This window comes from Propithecus coquereli, unplaced genomic scaffold (genome assembly GCF_000956105.1).
Source record: "Propithecus coquereli isolate 6110/MARCELLA unplaced genomic scaffold, Pcoq_1.0 Scaffold74, whole genome shotgun sequence".
NCBI classification, from domain to species: Eukaryota; Metazoa; Chordata; class Mammalia; order Primates; family Indriidae; genus Propithecus; species Propithecus coquereli.
This window is the reverse complement of record NW_012153507.1, coordinates 1,576,289-1,590,846: the sequence shown is the minus strand read 5'-3', so window position 1 is coordinate 1,590,846 and position 14,558 is coordinate 1,576,289. Positions and strand designations below refer to the sequence as shown.

Sequence of the window (14,558 nt, the reverse complement as noted above, 5' to 3'; positions counted from 1 at the left end):
TTTGATTACTACAGCCTTATAATAAAGTTTGAAGTCTGGTAAGTTGATACTTCCCATTTTGTTTTTATTGCCTAGAATTGTTTTTGCTATGCAGGATCTTCTCTGGTTCCACACAAAGTGTAAAATTAATTTTTCTACATCTGTGAAGAATGATGTTGGTGTTTTAATAGGGATTTCAAGCAATGCAAATATATTTAACATGATATTCTGAGTTGGGCATTGTACTAGACATTTATATTTTTAATCTGTGTAAAATCTATTAGGTAATTACTATCATTCCAATTTTAAGATGAGGAAAGTGGATTCAACTCACACAAGGACTTCTGCCAGCAAGTGTTCTGCCAGTGTTCAGGCAGAAAGAACCTATCCAGGGTCTGGACTCTAGCTCAGGGATCCTACTTGTCTTTTGGTTCATCTGACATTTGTTTAGTACGTACTGTGTACCTGCATCATTCTACATGTTGAATACAGCAGTGAATAAAACAGACAAAAATTCTTGTTCTCGTAGAACTTAAAGTGTTGGTAAGACCCCGAGTTTATTTCATTAGTATTTTAAGATATTCAGCCATACATACCTATCATGACACTCTATTCAGATGGAAGCTGAATTCTGAGAAGCATTCTAATTATACTTTCCTTGGGGACCTGACTTCAACCTTTAACATAAGCCGCAGGGAAGTTCTTAAGCCCAGAGTTCCTGTTAATTTATATGTTTTGACAAGAAGAGCCAGAATTATGCATTTATAGTCAGGTTTTATTTCTGTGATGATTACCAAAGGGTGACAGCCAATTGTGCCCTTCTGGTCTAGCACATCTGTCTTCTGTTTTGCTCTTTGAGGGCCTGAGCAGCACCAGACCGGAACCACACAAAGCAGCTGGGACATGTTAGATGCTCTCTAAATGTTGAATCCAAGCTCTATCTGAATGTGCAAGAATTCAAGGAATTCTTTCATATCGTAATCCCTACTACTCCAACACGGTGACTTCTAACATTACTTTTTCATGCTGCCTGTAGTCAGGTAGAATTTCTAAGAAAATGAGATTTTCACTTTTAAAATATTTAACAGGCAGTTGAGTGTGATTGCTACCTTGGTTGAGACATATAGACATAATGAAGCAGGTTAAAAATTTCATTGCACCCATAGAAATAGGAATATCTTTGGCTAAAAGGACTGAATTACAACTATGCCTAAAAGTCTTGAAGATGGAAATCTTGGAGCAGCCTGCCACCTTCAGGATAACTTCCCAATTAACTCAATCAGAGAACACTGGTTTTAGCTTCTATAAATTCCAAATACCAATCCCAGTAAAAACATTTCACTATAATCAATGGTGGAAGCTATGTTCCTTGTAATGTTCTGGCTATGATTAAGCATTATATTTAATAATTACATTAGTTCTCTTTAAATAAAACTGTCCCTTTACTTTGATTCTTGGGTTTTTTTTTTATTACTTCAATTATCTTTACATTGATTCTTTTCTTAAACAGGTTTAAAAAAACCAACCTACTTCATTTTGCTAATCAGAGCTGAGAACTCTAAAAACAGATTTTGCAGCCACAGTCTGTGTGAAATATTATAATTTTGGAAACCCTACTACTTTCCTCCTGGTGGGTTTCTTTTATTATAGATTAATTATAATATTTCTAAAGAATCTTAAAAGCAGCACCACAGTAACCCATTCAGAAATGGAAGGGGAGAGAGGGAGGGAGGAGGGAGAGAGAGAAAGAGAGAGAATGCAACACTTGTTTTTTTTCTAATGTGTTATTGGTTGTTCCTTTCATTGGTTACACAGAAGCTTAAAAAGAACGAGGAAGGCACAAGAGAACAGACATAGGCTAGGGAATGGTGGGGTGACTCAGCGTTTAGTAGTATGGAAAAATAAATCAAACTAGTAGCGAGAATAAAGAGAAGGGAAAGAGAAGTATAACTAAAATCGATATCATTAGGTCAAGTGAGTTATGAGGAAGGGATGTAAAAAATAATGGAAAAAGAGAATACAGTGGCTCGAAAACGCATCAGGCAAGGGGACAGGAAGATAAGGCATTTAAAATAAGAGTGGCTGAGAATAAATATTTATCGAGAATAAATACCCTTTCATTATTTTCCTTTCATGTAAGCAGTACCGGGCAACTTTAGAACCCTGTTTGACCCTGGTGTAGTAAGTTCTATTTTTATCTGCTTCAGCTCTGGCTGCACTGACCCGTAGGAAGCTTCAGCCAATGCCGGGCCTCACCCCAACACTCCATTGGAATTAAGTCAGAAAGTCTGCGCAGACGCCTGGGCGGAACAGCTTTAAAGTCTCCCGCCAACTCCACAGGTCTACCGAGTTGAGAACCAGCCGGGGTCTGGGGCTTACGCCCCGCCCCCTCCCGCAGGAAGCGACCCCACGTGGGAGCACGTCACCCTCCCCTAAGGGAGGGGCTCCCCTTGATACAATCTGGGCTGAGATGCGGTGTTTGGCCTCCCGACCGCTAGGGGGCGAACCGCGTTCATGAGGCCCACACGTGCGCATGCTCCGTGAGTCCCGGAGGTCGCCCGTGCGGGTGTTTTCCCACGTGCGGCGTGAACCTGCCGGCACCACGTTATGATAAGATGGGGGCTTTGGTGATTCGCGCAATCAGGAATTTTAACTTAGAAAACCGAGCTCAAAGAGAAATCAGCAAAATGAAGCCCTCTGCTGCGCCCAAGCACCCTGCCACCGAGAGCCTCCTGCAAGAGCAGATCGGCAGTGAGTGGTGCAGGGGCGTTTCGGGGTGCGGGGGCGCGGACGCTCTGGGCCGGCCGGGAGGTTCCGCGAGCTTGGACCACCTCGGTCTGGGGGCCGGGTGACTAACATCAACCTACTCGGCCGCGGCGGCTCGGGCCAGTAAAGCGAGGGAAGGTGGAGCCGCCTGGCCGGTGACATTGAGAATGTCCCCGCAGCGCCCGCAGTGAGGTTGTCGGCTCCGCCTACTTTCTAGTCCGGGAGCTGGCGGCCTGTGCCCCCGCTAACCCGGCTCTCTCCAGATTTTGTCTATAATGCTTGGCGACTTGATACAAGAACTCAAAATCCGAAGGGATCATGTGCAGCAAAATTTTCTCTAGGTGTCTTCACAGAACACTGGACGCTGAGCTTGACCTAGTATTAATATTTTGATTTATAGTTAAAACCCGAACTGCCCAAATGATTATGTTTAATAAAAAAAAAAATTAAAGTAGCTATCTTGTGTAGGGTCTTAGAGGAAATTTTCATTGGTTTTAACATTGTGGTGTTTTTGTTTCTTTCCTTAGGCCATCCAGAAATTAAGGAAGAAATTGCTAGAAAAGATGGCAAGCTGCTGTCATTACTAAAAGATGTGTATGTAGATTCCAAAGATCCTGTGTCTTCCGTGCAGGTAATGTGTGTTTTAATTACGTAAATAGATAATTTACTTATTTTGGGGCTCCAAGACAATGATCAAGAAAAGTGTGGCAAGTTTAGAGTGCTCTGCAAGTGTAAAACGTCAGTGTATTTGTGACCAGAGTCTGGTGCCTTGGCAAAGTTTAAGCGCTGTGGTCTAAGATAGCAAGACCCACATGTGTTGATTTACTGGATATTTACCAGAATTCTAAAAGACTTGTGAAAGTATTGATTGAATGCAACTGTGTGAATTCTTTATTTCAGAATTTGCAGGATTTGGTAAGGTAATTCTTGTAGTGGCTGTCATTTCAGCAACAAAAGGAGAGCTGTAGTACTGTTTTCTCATTCTGTAGATTCAGGTGTGTTCTAATCTCAGGGACTTCTTTAATGCCGGTGGGTTTGGGTTTTTTGTTTGTTTGTTTGTTTGTTTGCTCTTAAGAATATATTTAGATAGGACATGTAAAATTAGGAGGAGGATCATAGACTACATTGGGAATGGGAACCTATATGTAAATCCATATGCTGCAATATGTAAGTGCCAGGCACAAGTGCTTTGTATACAGTGAGGGATGGTGTTTGGTATGGGAAAAAGACCAGTTTAACCTCTTTTCAGTGGATGGCCAGTTGTCTAAATATAATTTATCAGATAACACAGACCTTTTTCTACTTACTTAAGTGCAACTGCACATACACATACAGGTTTCTTTATGGACTCATCAGTTCTATTTACTTATTTTTCTATCTGTACAATAGAACCATAATGTTTTAATTAATAGAGCTTTATGGTATATCTTTGATATGTCCTCTCATTCTTTTCAGAAGTTTCTTGTCTCACACATTTATTTTTTTGGAATCAAATTCTGAGGTACTTTAATAAGTCCTATTTGGATTTTGAGTGTCATTGAATTGGAATTTGTAGATTAATTTGTGGAGAATTAACATCTTTTAATTATTAAGTCTTTGAGGGATAGAGGGAAGATTGTTACTATGAGTGGGATGTTTTTTCACTCTCAATTTTTTAACTGTTTATTGCTAGTGCAGTAGTCCCCCGCTTATCCAAGGGGGATACGTTCCAAGTCCCCCATCGGATATCTGAAACCACGGGTACTATCAAACTCTGTATATAGAATACTGTTTTTTCCTATACATACATACCTATGGATAAAGTTTAATTTATCGATTAGGTACAATAAGAGATTAACAACAATAATAATAAAAATAGAACAATTATAACAGTTTTACACATAGAAGATTCATTCTTACCATAGATCTTAGCAACTTCAGCTAAGAAGTTAAGAAGAAAAAAATACGATTTTTTTTTTTCCCTTATTGAATTAAGAACTTTCACCTTTCCACTTAAAGGAACCATTTTATGATCTCCCTTTGGCATCTTGCCCTTTGGGGACATTATTAGGTCAATTAAGGGTCACTTAAAACAAGCACTGCAATACTGTGACAGTCAATGTGATAACCGAGCCAGCTACTAAGTGACTTATGGGCAGGTAGCATCTACAGCATAGGTATACTGGACAAAGGGAGGATTCACATCCCAGGTAGGATGGTGAGAGATTTCATCATGCTGCTCAGAACAGCGTACAATTTAAAATATATGAATTGTTTATTTCTGGAATTTGCCATTTAATATTTTTAGACTGCAGTTGACCACAGGTAACTGAAACTGCATATAAAGGGGGACTGTTGTATATCAGTGAGTGATCTTTCTGTTGTAGCTACTCACATTGCTAGGTTATTATTTCCATTAGTTTTGAGTTGATTCTCTTATTTTTATGAAGATATTTTCATATCTGTATGGAATTATAATTTCTCTTCCTTTCTAATATTTATGCTTGTCTTATTTTGTTGTCTGTAACATTAACATAATAAAAGTAGGCATTCTCACCTGTTCCTTCCTTACATAAGATGTCTCTAATGTTTCAGCATTAATTATAATAAAAATGATACTAGTTTTTGATTAAAAAATACTTTCATCACATTTGGGACTTTTTTCTATTTTTAATTTCCTAAGGTTTTCTTTTGGTCAAGTAATATTTATTTTAGTATTTAATATTAATTAGGAGGGATATCTGAGTAAAGGTGTGTTTGGAGTGGAAGGAGGATCTATCTGGGAATAGGAAGATGAGAGAAGCTTTGAGTTTTAAAAAGTGAAGAAGCTGGAAAGAGTGTTTTAGGCTGAGGTTGCAATATGAAGATATGAGAGTACGTGATGCCTTTGGAGAATGATTAGAGTTTGGTGCAGTTAGGGGAAAGAAAGTATGAGGGCTGATCTGGGATAGAGGATGATAGGGGCCAGATCATGAAGGTCCTTATTTGTCTTGTCAATGAATTTTGGAATTTTGATTTTATTCTGAGCAGTGGAAAGCCATTGAAGAGTTTCATGTCCAAAAATGATGTCAGATTTCAGAGTAGGCTGGGAGGGAACAAAGTGCATTTTATCCAGTTAGAAGAGGCCCGCTAGGAGGTGTTTGCAGTAGTTCATGCAGGAGACATTGGCTTGAACTACAATGATTAGTGATGGGGGAGAAGTGAATGGGTTCGAGAGAAACTTACGATGCAATATCAACAGGATGTGTTCATTGATTGGATGTCATGAGGGAGAGGGAAATGTCAGATATAATTCCCAGTTTGGGACCTCATATAGGGCAGGTGGGTGGTTTTGGTTATTGAGATTGCAAATAGGGGGATAGAACTGGTGATAGGTTCAGTTTTAGGCATATTGAATTTGAGGTGTATGTAGATCATCCAAGTGGAGATACCTATCAGGCATTTGGGAATGGAAGTCAGGAAAAAGGTCTAGGTTCGAGATCACAGATTTGGAAGTCATTGACATGTTGGCAGTAATGGAAGTTAGGGGAGTGTGTAGGATTACTTTGGAAGAATGTGTAGAGTGAGAAGAGGGCCTGTATCAGAACTTGTGGCAGACTAACATTTAAGGGGCAGGAGAAGAGAAAGGATGCACAAAGAAAACGGTGAAGGAACAGACGGAAAACCCGCAGAAGGGTGGCAAAGAAACAAAGGGGAAAGAGAGTTACGGATATGTTGGCGTGATCAACAGTGTCAGATACAGTGGAATGCTGTTGTGAGTTCAGATAAGGTCTGAAAAGTGTCCTCTGAATTAAGCAACTAGGAGGTCATTAGAAATAGCAAATATCATTGTGCTTTAAACCTTAGCTGAGGAGAAGGAAACTAGTCCTAAAGGAAATGTTGGTTTTGGGTTTGGTGAGTGTTTTAAAAAGGTAGGACTATAGCATTTCCATATTTTGACAAAAAAGCAGAAGTAGGCAGCGTGCAGTTAAAAGGAAAAGAAAAAAGGAATGATAGGCATGGCTAGGTAATGAGAATGGAATGTGGAGCACAAATTGAGGGATTAAGTTTGGATGGGACAGACAGGTGAAAGGATGGGTATACATAGGTTGTTCTGTTTGTTTTGGGGTATTGGAGGCATTAGGTTATTTTCTCAGAAGAGGCAAGATCTCTAGTAATATTTGAATTTATTCAAAGTGTTTGGGGGCATTGAATATAAAATACAAAACTAGGAAACAAAATGAATGTTATCAAGTTATTAATAGCTGTCAGGGTAGTACCATAGTCCTGCCCTTCTGAAGCAGGTGTGGTTTTTAACCCAATCAGTTCTTTTTGTTGTTCTTCTTTTAGTATTTATGAAATAATGTGAGTGGTATACATTTGATTATTATTTTCTAGAGCTACCTAAATTTCTTGATGATAGAGCTGTGGTTATGAAAAGGCAATGTGGCCAAAGTGCAAACTATGGCGCATTATAATGAGAAAATGTAGTTTGGGGAAGCATGTGCAGTGTTTATTTGAAGAAGAATAGTGTAGATTTGAGAAGCATGAAGGTAAATGTCAAGTCTTTTCTCTCATTCTAAAAGCCTTTTTTTTTTTTTTTTTTGATACTAGGTAAAAGCTGCTGAAACAGGTCAAGAGCCAAAGGAGTTCAGATTGCCGAGAGACCATTACATTAATATGAATATTAAGAACATTCCCAAAGGCAAAATTTCCATCGTAGAGGCATTAACACTTCTCAATAATCATAAACTTCATCCAGAAACATGGACTGCTGAGAAAATAGCACAAGAATACGATTTAGAACAGAAAGATGTGAATTCCCTTCTCAAATATTTTGTTACTTTTGAAGTCAAAGTCTTCCCTCCTAAAGACAAGAAAGCCATACGTTCAAAATGAAGAAAATCAAGAAATTACTTTTCCTATGTGTATTCCCCATCCTGATATCCTGTATATTTCCTCATCTTTAGCATACTATATAAATTACCAAGTAATTAATGCTCCCTTCTTGTGAGAACATACTATTTATTGAGCTGTGCTGGCTTTTCAAGACTGCTCATAGAATATATTTTGTTTCCTTTTAAGCTTTAATTTGCTTTAGGCATAGTTTATATGTATGTGTCAGCATGTCTAATCACATCTATTAATTTATTATAAATAATGTGTTATTTTAGGTAAATCATATCAGTGTTTTAGTTGGTTATATGGCCCCTTGGTAAATGTCCTGAATCCGTCATTTAACATTCAAAGTTTCACCTTACAATTTAAGTGGTTAGTTCATTCTTCCTTTGGATAGTATTGAAAGTAAGAGCTTTCCTGATTCTTAAGACTGTAACATTTTTTGTAGGGAAAGAGAGGCTCAACAGTAAGGTAGAATAATAGTATTTCTCAAATAAAGGCAGGTGGAGGACTGGATGCAAAATCAGTAGAAAATACATCTTTACTGCTACTCCAAGGAATAAGAATTAGCAAGAATTTCCTTTCTTTTGAATTGGTTTTAAGTATTGAATAACTATCTTTAAAATTATAAAACGTAATTAGCAGTGTTTATAAAATGTTAGCAATCCCTACTTTAACAAATAGGTAAATTTAAAAGCTTTCAGAGAGGTGTGGAGCAGTGGGAACTATTTGAAAAAATAATTTTTCTCTGGATTTAATATAGAAGTACAAGAACATTTTAAAAAGCAGTTGAAGAATCATGGTAAAGAAATTAGGTGATCAAATATATATATATATATATATATATGTATTTTGATTTTAATGTTAGTTGAGAGAAGGAAAAAATAGCAAGTAGAAGCATGGAAAGATCATTGTAAGGAACTTGGGAAATTGCTGCTTCATCCATTTAACAAACTCAGGAGTATAATATGTACCAGTACTAGGATCTTCAGTGAGATTGTATAAATTTAGCTTTGCCGAATATGTTGTTATCTGTGAGCTCTTGGGTAGACGGTAACCTTTCTGCCTTATTTAAGTGTTATAGTGAAGATAAATAATAAAGGGCTACAAAGGACTAGGCAAACATGAATTCTTTTTTGCCGTTGAGAAACGTGCTTGGGGAGGATACCTAACCTAAGATATAGTTTATGACATAGCCAGGCCCAGAATTTAGTTTTTCAGTATCCTAGTGGTATGTTTTTGTTTTTGTTTTTGATTTTTGTTATGCCAAAAAGAAGCACATCTCAAAAAGACAGAAGGTACAAGTTCTGGGAATATTGGCGTTATCAGTGTGCTTCTGAAGGGAAGGAAAGTAAACGTCAGTACTTGCGAGAGATTCCTCCCGGCAATGATATAGCAGATGCTGAGGAAGGAAGCATTTGTAGTAATGTTGAGAAGAGAAAAATGGACTGAGATGGGAAATTTTTAACCTTTTCAAATGTAGTTTGAGTATGTGAATAAATTATACTTAGTTAATTTTGGTTCAGTACAGTAGTTCTTTTAAGAAAATATGAAACTAATCAATACAAAGTTGTATTTTAAAATCTCTGTAAATCAGTCAGAACTTTTCCTTTATCACATAAAGGTCAATACTTAAATCACTAGTACTGCTATTTCTGAGCCATCTTCCCTATTTATAATAAATCTGTATTGTGTGGTTAGGTGGCTGTGTGACTACAATTATATGGTGTCACATGATAAAATATAATACTTCCCCTATCATTCATTAGCGTACTGTACTGCTTTTTATTACGTATAGGAGAGCACTTGGGTAGCAGTGTCAGAAAGTGCATGGAATTGAGATGCAGAAAGCCTGGTTTTAGATGTCAGCATCACCACTGGCCATGCCATCTTGGAATTGTCCTCAACTTAAAACAGGTAACAATGGCTAACATTTTAAAAATAATTACTAGATACTAATCTAGGTGCTTTATATATGTTAACTTGTTTTATATTTACCATAGGTATGAGAATAAGTACTATTAGCCACATTTTACAGGGAAAATTGAAACAGAGCTTCAGTAAATTTTCAAAAATTACTTAGTGTTGAAGCCTAGATTTAAACCCTGTTTGGTTATTTTCAGAACTTTGTGCTCCTAACTGCTACACTGTGTTGCCTTTCTGTAAAATTATGAGAATTAAGTGAGATAGTGTCTAAGCTGTCTGGGACACATAAGGCCAGGATTGGTCAGTGCTCACTGTTCAAGAGAATCGCCTGTGGCGTTCTGGGCTCTCTGCTATGAGAGACTGGTTTAGTAAGTTTGAGAGACTCCTGGGTTAATGGCCTCTGGATCAGGGATAGTTTTTAAAAATATTTAACGGCTGGTGGCACCAGGACTGTCCAAATTGTATACCAGTTTTTTGAACAAGTTGAATATCAGCATTGTCGAAGTTTCATTGTGAAAGAAGATAAGCAGGGACTATAAGGAGGGTGGCTTTGAAGGAGTTTGAAGGAAGTAAGTTTTCTGGGTGACGAAGGAGGGAAGAAAAAAAGAAAGAATTCCTGGAGATGAAAAGATTTGGGGTTAGCAGAGTCGAGAGAAAGGAGGAGGGTTAATAGGCTGGGCAGGAGGACTGGGATCCAGGCAGCTGATACAGGACAGGCTGCCCAAAAAGAGAGTCCTGCTACAGAAAAGTGGGTGGATTTGGCAAAGTTCTACCGTAAATATAGACAGGGTGACTGTATAATTTATTGTCTAAACTGAGACACTTCAGAGAGTGAGAGGGAGTACCAGTTACATTAAGATAATAGAAACAGTAGTCATACACTGGAATGTCCTGGGCAAACTAGGTTCAATCCTCCTAACCACGAAAGGCATTGTTGGAGGACTCAAAGACTACCTTGGGCACTGGTGTAACCCTCTTAGCACCAATTTGTCGACATTAAGCATCTCACCATCACTCAGGAATGGTTCCTGTCTCTGCCACAGGGTTTTGCTTTATCCCCCAAATATTTGTGCATGGACATCCCCTTCTGCATATTTACTCAACGCCCTCAAACACCCATAATCTCAAGAAAAGGAGAGTGGGTCCCTGGACAATTAGTAGTGTTGTGAGGAGGCTGTATTTAAAGACAGTCTGTTGCGTAGACATTGAAAATATATAAGAAACCATTCTAAAGGATTAGAATGGTTTTATGCACCTCAAATCGCCATTACACATTGCTTGATAGCTACTCTATCTTACTTGTCCTGACAAAGACCAATCTGTGAAAGTTTGAGAGAAGGAATGTCTATCCAGTTTAATTGGATGTTCCATTTCTTCTGCTTCAGGAGTGATAGGAATGGATTACTTGTTAGGAGAAATGAAATATCAGAAGCACTTAATTAGGTCTTAAAAAAACAAAGCTTTAAATTCAGAGCATTTGGGTCACTAATTCCATGGACTCCCCATGCCTTTTTTCTGCCACTTTCAGTGCCCCAGCAATAGAACTATGTTTTAGGAGCACGTGGAAATAGAATTGTAGAACAGGGACTCACTAGTTAGAAGAATAGAATCCTGAGCAGAGTTAAGAGTTGTAATTTTTCAATATATTGATGTAACACCAAAATGGCCTCCTCCTCTGCTTCCTGTGACAAAACAGGCAGCAAGGAAGCCACTGTAAAGATAAGTAATTTGGGGACAAGAATTTAGTCAAAATGGATAAGCCAGTAGTACCTGGAAGTGAGAAGTAATCCCTGAGATGAAATGGATAACAGCACAGTCTTGATGAGCAGGAACATTTCTTGGTTGCATGAAAGAATATATCTTTTGGAAAGGTTAGAGAGGAAAGTCACCTGACTGACAATGAACTCTGCTTATGCCTCCAAAGCAAGCAAACTGCTAAAATGATTTATGTCTAGGATTGATTATTGACATCACCATGTGGAAAATAGAGGGGCCACTGAGTAAAAATAATAGCAATTTCTAAAATAAGCTTCGGGCCTTTTTCTATTTCCAGAAGAATAAATATTGATAAAATTTAATACATGCATGTTTGTAGTTAAAAATTCCATTAGCAGCTAATGATATTTGAGCAATTTTGCCATTTTAGTGTACTTTGGTATATTTTATATGGGAAATAACATATCCCAATTTTTCTTTAAATGTCTTGCTGCATTTCAAAGTAAGTGTAATATATATCACCCAATACTTTAATTGAACTATATAGTGAAAATTATTATTTTTATTTTAGAATTATCTATAATTCTCTTTAATTTTTCAATGACACCTGTTACGTAACAGCATAGTTTGCATGTTTTTGTGTGATATACTAATTTTACTTTTTTGTTGTTGTTGAGACAAGATCTCCCTCTGTTGCCCAGGCTAGAGTGCAGTGGTGTGATCATAGCTCACTGCCAGCCCAAACTCCTTGGCTCAAGCAATCCTCCCGCCCTAGTCTCCCAGGTACCTGGGACTACAGGTGTGCTATTTTTTAATTTTTTGTAGAAACAGGATCTTGCTATGTTGCCCAGGCTGGTCTCGAACTCCTGGCCTCAAACAATCTTCCCACCTCAGCCTCCCAAAGTGCTAGAATTACAAATGTAAACTACCACACCCAGCCTACTTTTATTTTAATTAACTTGTTTTTAATATATGATGTTATGGTTTGACAAGTCTTTATATGGGTTGGTGAATATATAAACATGCTGCTTTTTAATTACTCATGTAAGAAACAATACAAATGGGCTCCTATTATTTGTTATTTACATTATTTTTAGTGTAGGAAGACCCTTGCGTAGAGCCATTGAGCATTCAACTCTGATTGACTCTATTTATTGCTCCTTAGGCCATTAACCATTTATTATTCAATTGTTTCTATAACAGCCTTCCTGATCCTGGTACTGGTCCAGAACTGATGCTATTGGTTCAGATAAGAAGCTAACAAATAAATGTTGAAGAGTCATTTAAAATGTGTCTTATAGAAGGAAAGAAGGAGAAAGATAGAGAAAGGGAGAGAGAGAGAGATACTATATTTTGCTTTACAAATATCCCAAAACTACAATATCACCAAAGCAAATGAGTACCTTTTCTCCTCTTAAGTTATTTTTTGGTTACACCTTTTTCTCTTTTTCTTTTGTTGCTGGCCCTGATGCTTCTGGAGGAATAGCAAAAGGACAGATAGAAGATTTTTAAAAGACCAGATTTAAGAGATTCTAAAGCCTCAAAACAACATTTTTTTTTTTTTTTTTTTTAGAGACAGAGTCTCAATCTGTTGCCCTGGCTAGAGCGCAGTGGTGTCATCATAGCTCACTACAATCTCAAACTCCTGGGCTCAAGTGATCCTCCTGCCTCAGCCTCTCAAGTAGCTGGGACTACAGGCATGTGCCACCATGCCTGGCTATATTTTTTATATTTTTGGTAGAGACGGGATCTTGCTCTTGCTCTGACTGGTCTCAAACTCCTGACCTCAAGCAGTCCTCCCGCCTCTGCCTCCCAGAGTGCTCGGATTACAGGTGTGAGCCACCGTGCCTGGCCTCAAAACAACATTATTAATGAAGCTTTTAAATATTTAGGTCACCACATTCTGTTTTTTAAAAGACCCAATTCTAGGTAGGTCAAATGTGCAACTCATTTCTGCGTGTAGATATGAAATTGATAGCATGATTTTTTTTTTTTAACTTTCTCTGCTTGCTCAAGTAATTTATTAAGCAAAAAGAAGACCACCATTTAAACTTAAGAGCTTTTTAAAAGATAAGTGGCTTTTCAAACCATTTTCTCAAATCAATACTATTGCCAGTTATTCATCACAAATATTTATGGATCTATCGACTGCCAGGTACTTATCTAGAAGCTGGGGATACAGCAGGGAAAATAACAAGGTCCCAAGTCTCATGGAGATTGAGTTTTGTAGTGTTAGCTACTGTTCAATTATCTGTTGCTCCGTAACAAACCATTTCAAAACCTAGTAGCTTAAAGCAACAATTCATTATCCTCTCATGGTTCCACAGATTGTGGAATCTCAGCTGGGTGGTTTTCCCTTGGGGTCTCTCATGTCATTGCAGCTGGGTCTGGTATCATCTGAAGGCTCAATTGGGCTGAACATTGAAGATAGCCTACTCTTATGGCAGGATTTGATGCTGTTTGTTGGCTGTGAGTTCAGCTAAGGCTATAGATTAGAGCATCTACAGGCAGCCTGTTCATATGGCATGGGCTTACACCATGGTGATTGCCTAGGTTCCAAAAATAAACGTTGCAGGACAAATAAAATGGAATTGTCAGCTACTTAAGGCCCGGGCCAAGAAATTGGCAGAGAATCACTTCTTTATTTGTCAGACCAGTCACAAAGTTTGCCTTGATTCGAGGGTAGAGGACATAGACCACACCTCTCTATGGGAAAAGTGTCAAAGAACTTGAGGCCATCTTTACACTTTATAATGCATCATATTGGGAAATGCATGATGTCATTTTGTCTCATTTTGATGATATTAACTTTGATAGCTTGGTTAAGATGGCATCTGCCAGATTTTCACTATAAAATTACTATTTTTTTTCCCCTTAGTAATTAATAAGTTATTGATCAGGAAAGGTCATGAGAAGTTCTGGAAGTGTTCTCTGTCTTGATCTGGTGAACGTTGCATTAGTATATGCAAATACATCAAGCTGTACATTTCAGAGTAAAGCATTCTACATACTTTGGTATATTGTGTTTAATACCTTAATTGAAAAAAATTAAAAAATAAAATTCACCATCTTCACTTTCATACCTTGCCCTGTTGTACTTCTTTTGATTGTTTTGACAGCGATTCTATTAATACTAGTCTCCCAATTACAAAGACTGTAAAACTCAGACACTTTTGACTGTTCTCTAATTTACCCTCACCCTCAGCTTCCTGCCCCAGTCATGACTCTTTGTAATTCAGTTTTCAGCTGGCACCGAGACTAATCTTTCCCACAGAATGCAAATCTGAAAATACTGTTCAGTTGCTTTAAAATCA

General features: G+C 37.9%; 1 protein-coding gene across 1 annotated transcript; it reads left to right on the top strand.

Annotated features, from left to right (window-relative positions):
- The first annotated feature begins 2,547 nt into the window (after positions 1 to 2,547).
- Positions 2,548 to 7,693, top strand: NDUFAF4 (NADH dehydrogenase (ubiquinone) complex I, assembly factor 4). The gene is made up of 3 exons (XM_012661871.1): positions 2,548 to 2,730; positions 3,273 to 3,376; positions 7,318 to 7,693. Exons 1-3 carry the CDS (start codon positions 2,595 to 2,597, stop codon positions 7,600 to 7,602), a joined length of 525 nt encoding a protein of 174 aa, XP_012517325.1. The 5' UTR covers positions 2,548 to 2,594; the 3' UTR covers positions 7,603 to 7,693.
- The last annotated feature ends 6,865 nt before the right edge of the window (positions 7,694 to 14,558 follow it).

Excerpts from the sequence above, each read along its gene's own strand:
- NDUFAF4 (XM_012661871.1), top strand. The coding sequence starts at position 2,595 with ATGGGGGCTTTGGTGATTCGCGCAATCAGGAATTTTAACTTAGAAAAC. Across the intron at positions 2,731-3,272 it reads CCTGCAAGAGCAGATCGGCA|GCCATCCAGAAATTAAGGAA; the intron begins GTGAGTGGTGCA and ends TTCTTTCCTTAG. Across the intron at positions 3,377-7,317 it reads ATCCTGTGTCTTCCGTGCAG|GTAAAAGCTGCTGAAACAGG; the intron begins GTAATGTGTGTT and ends TTTTGATACTAG.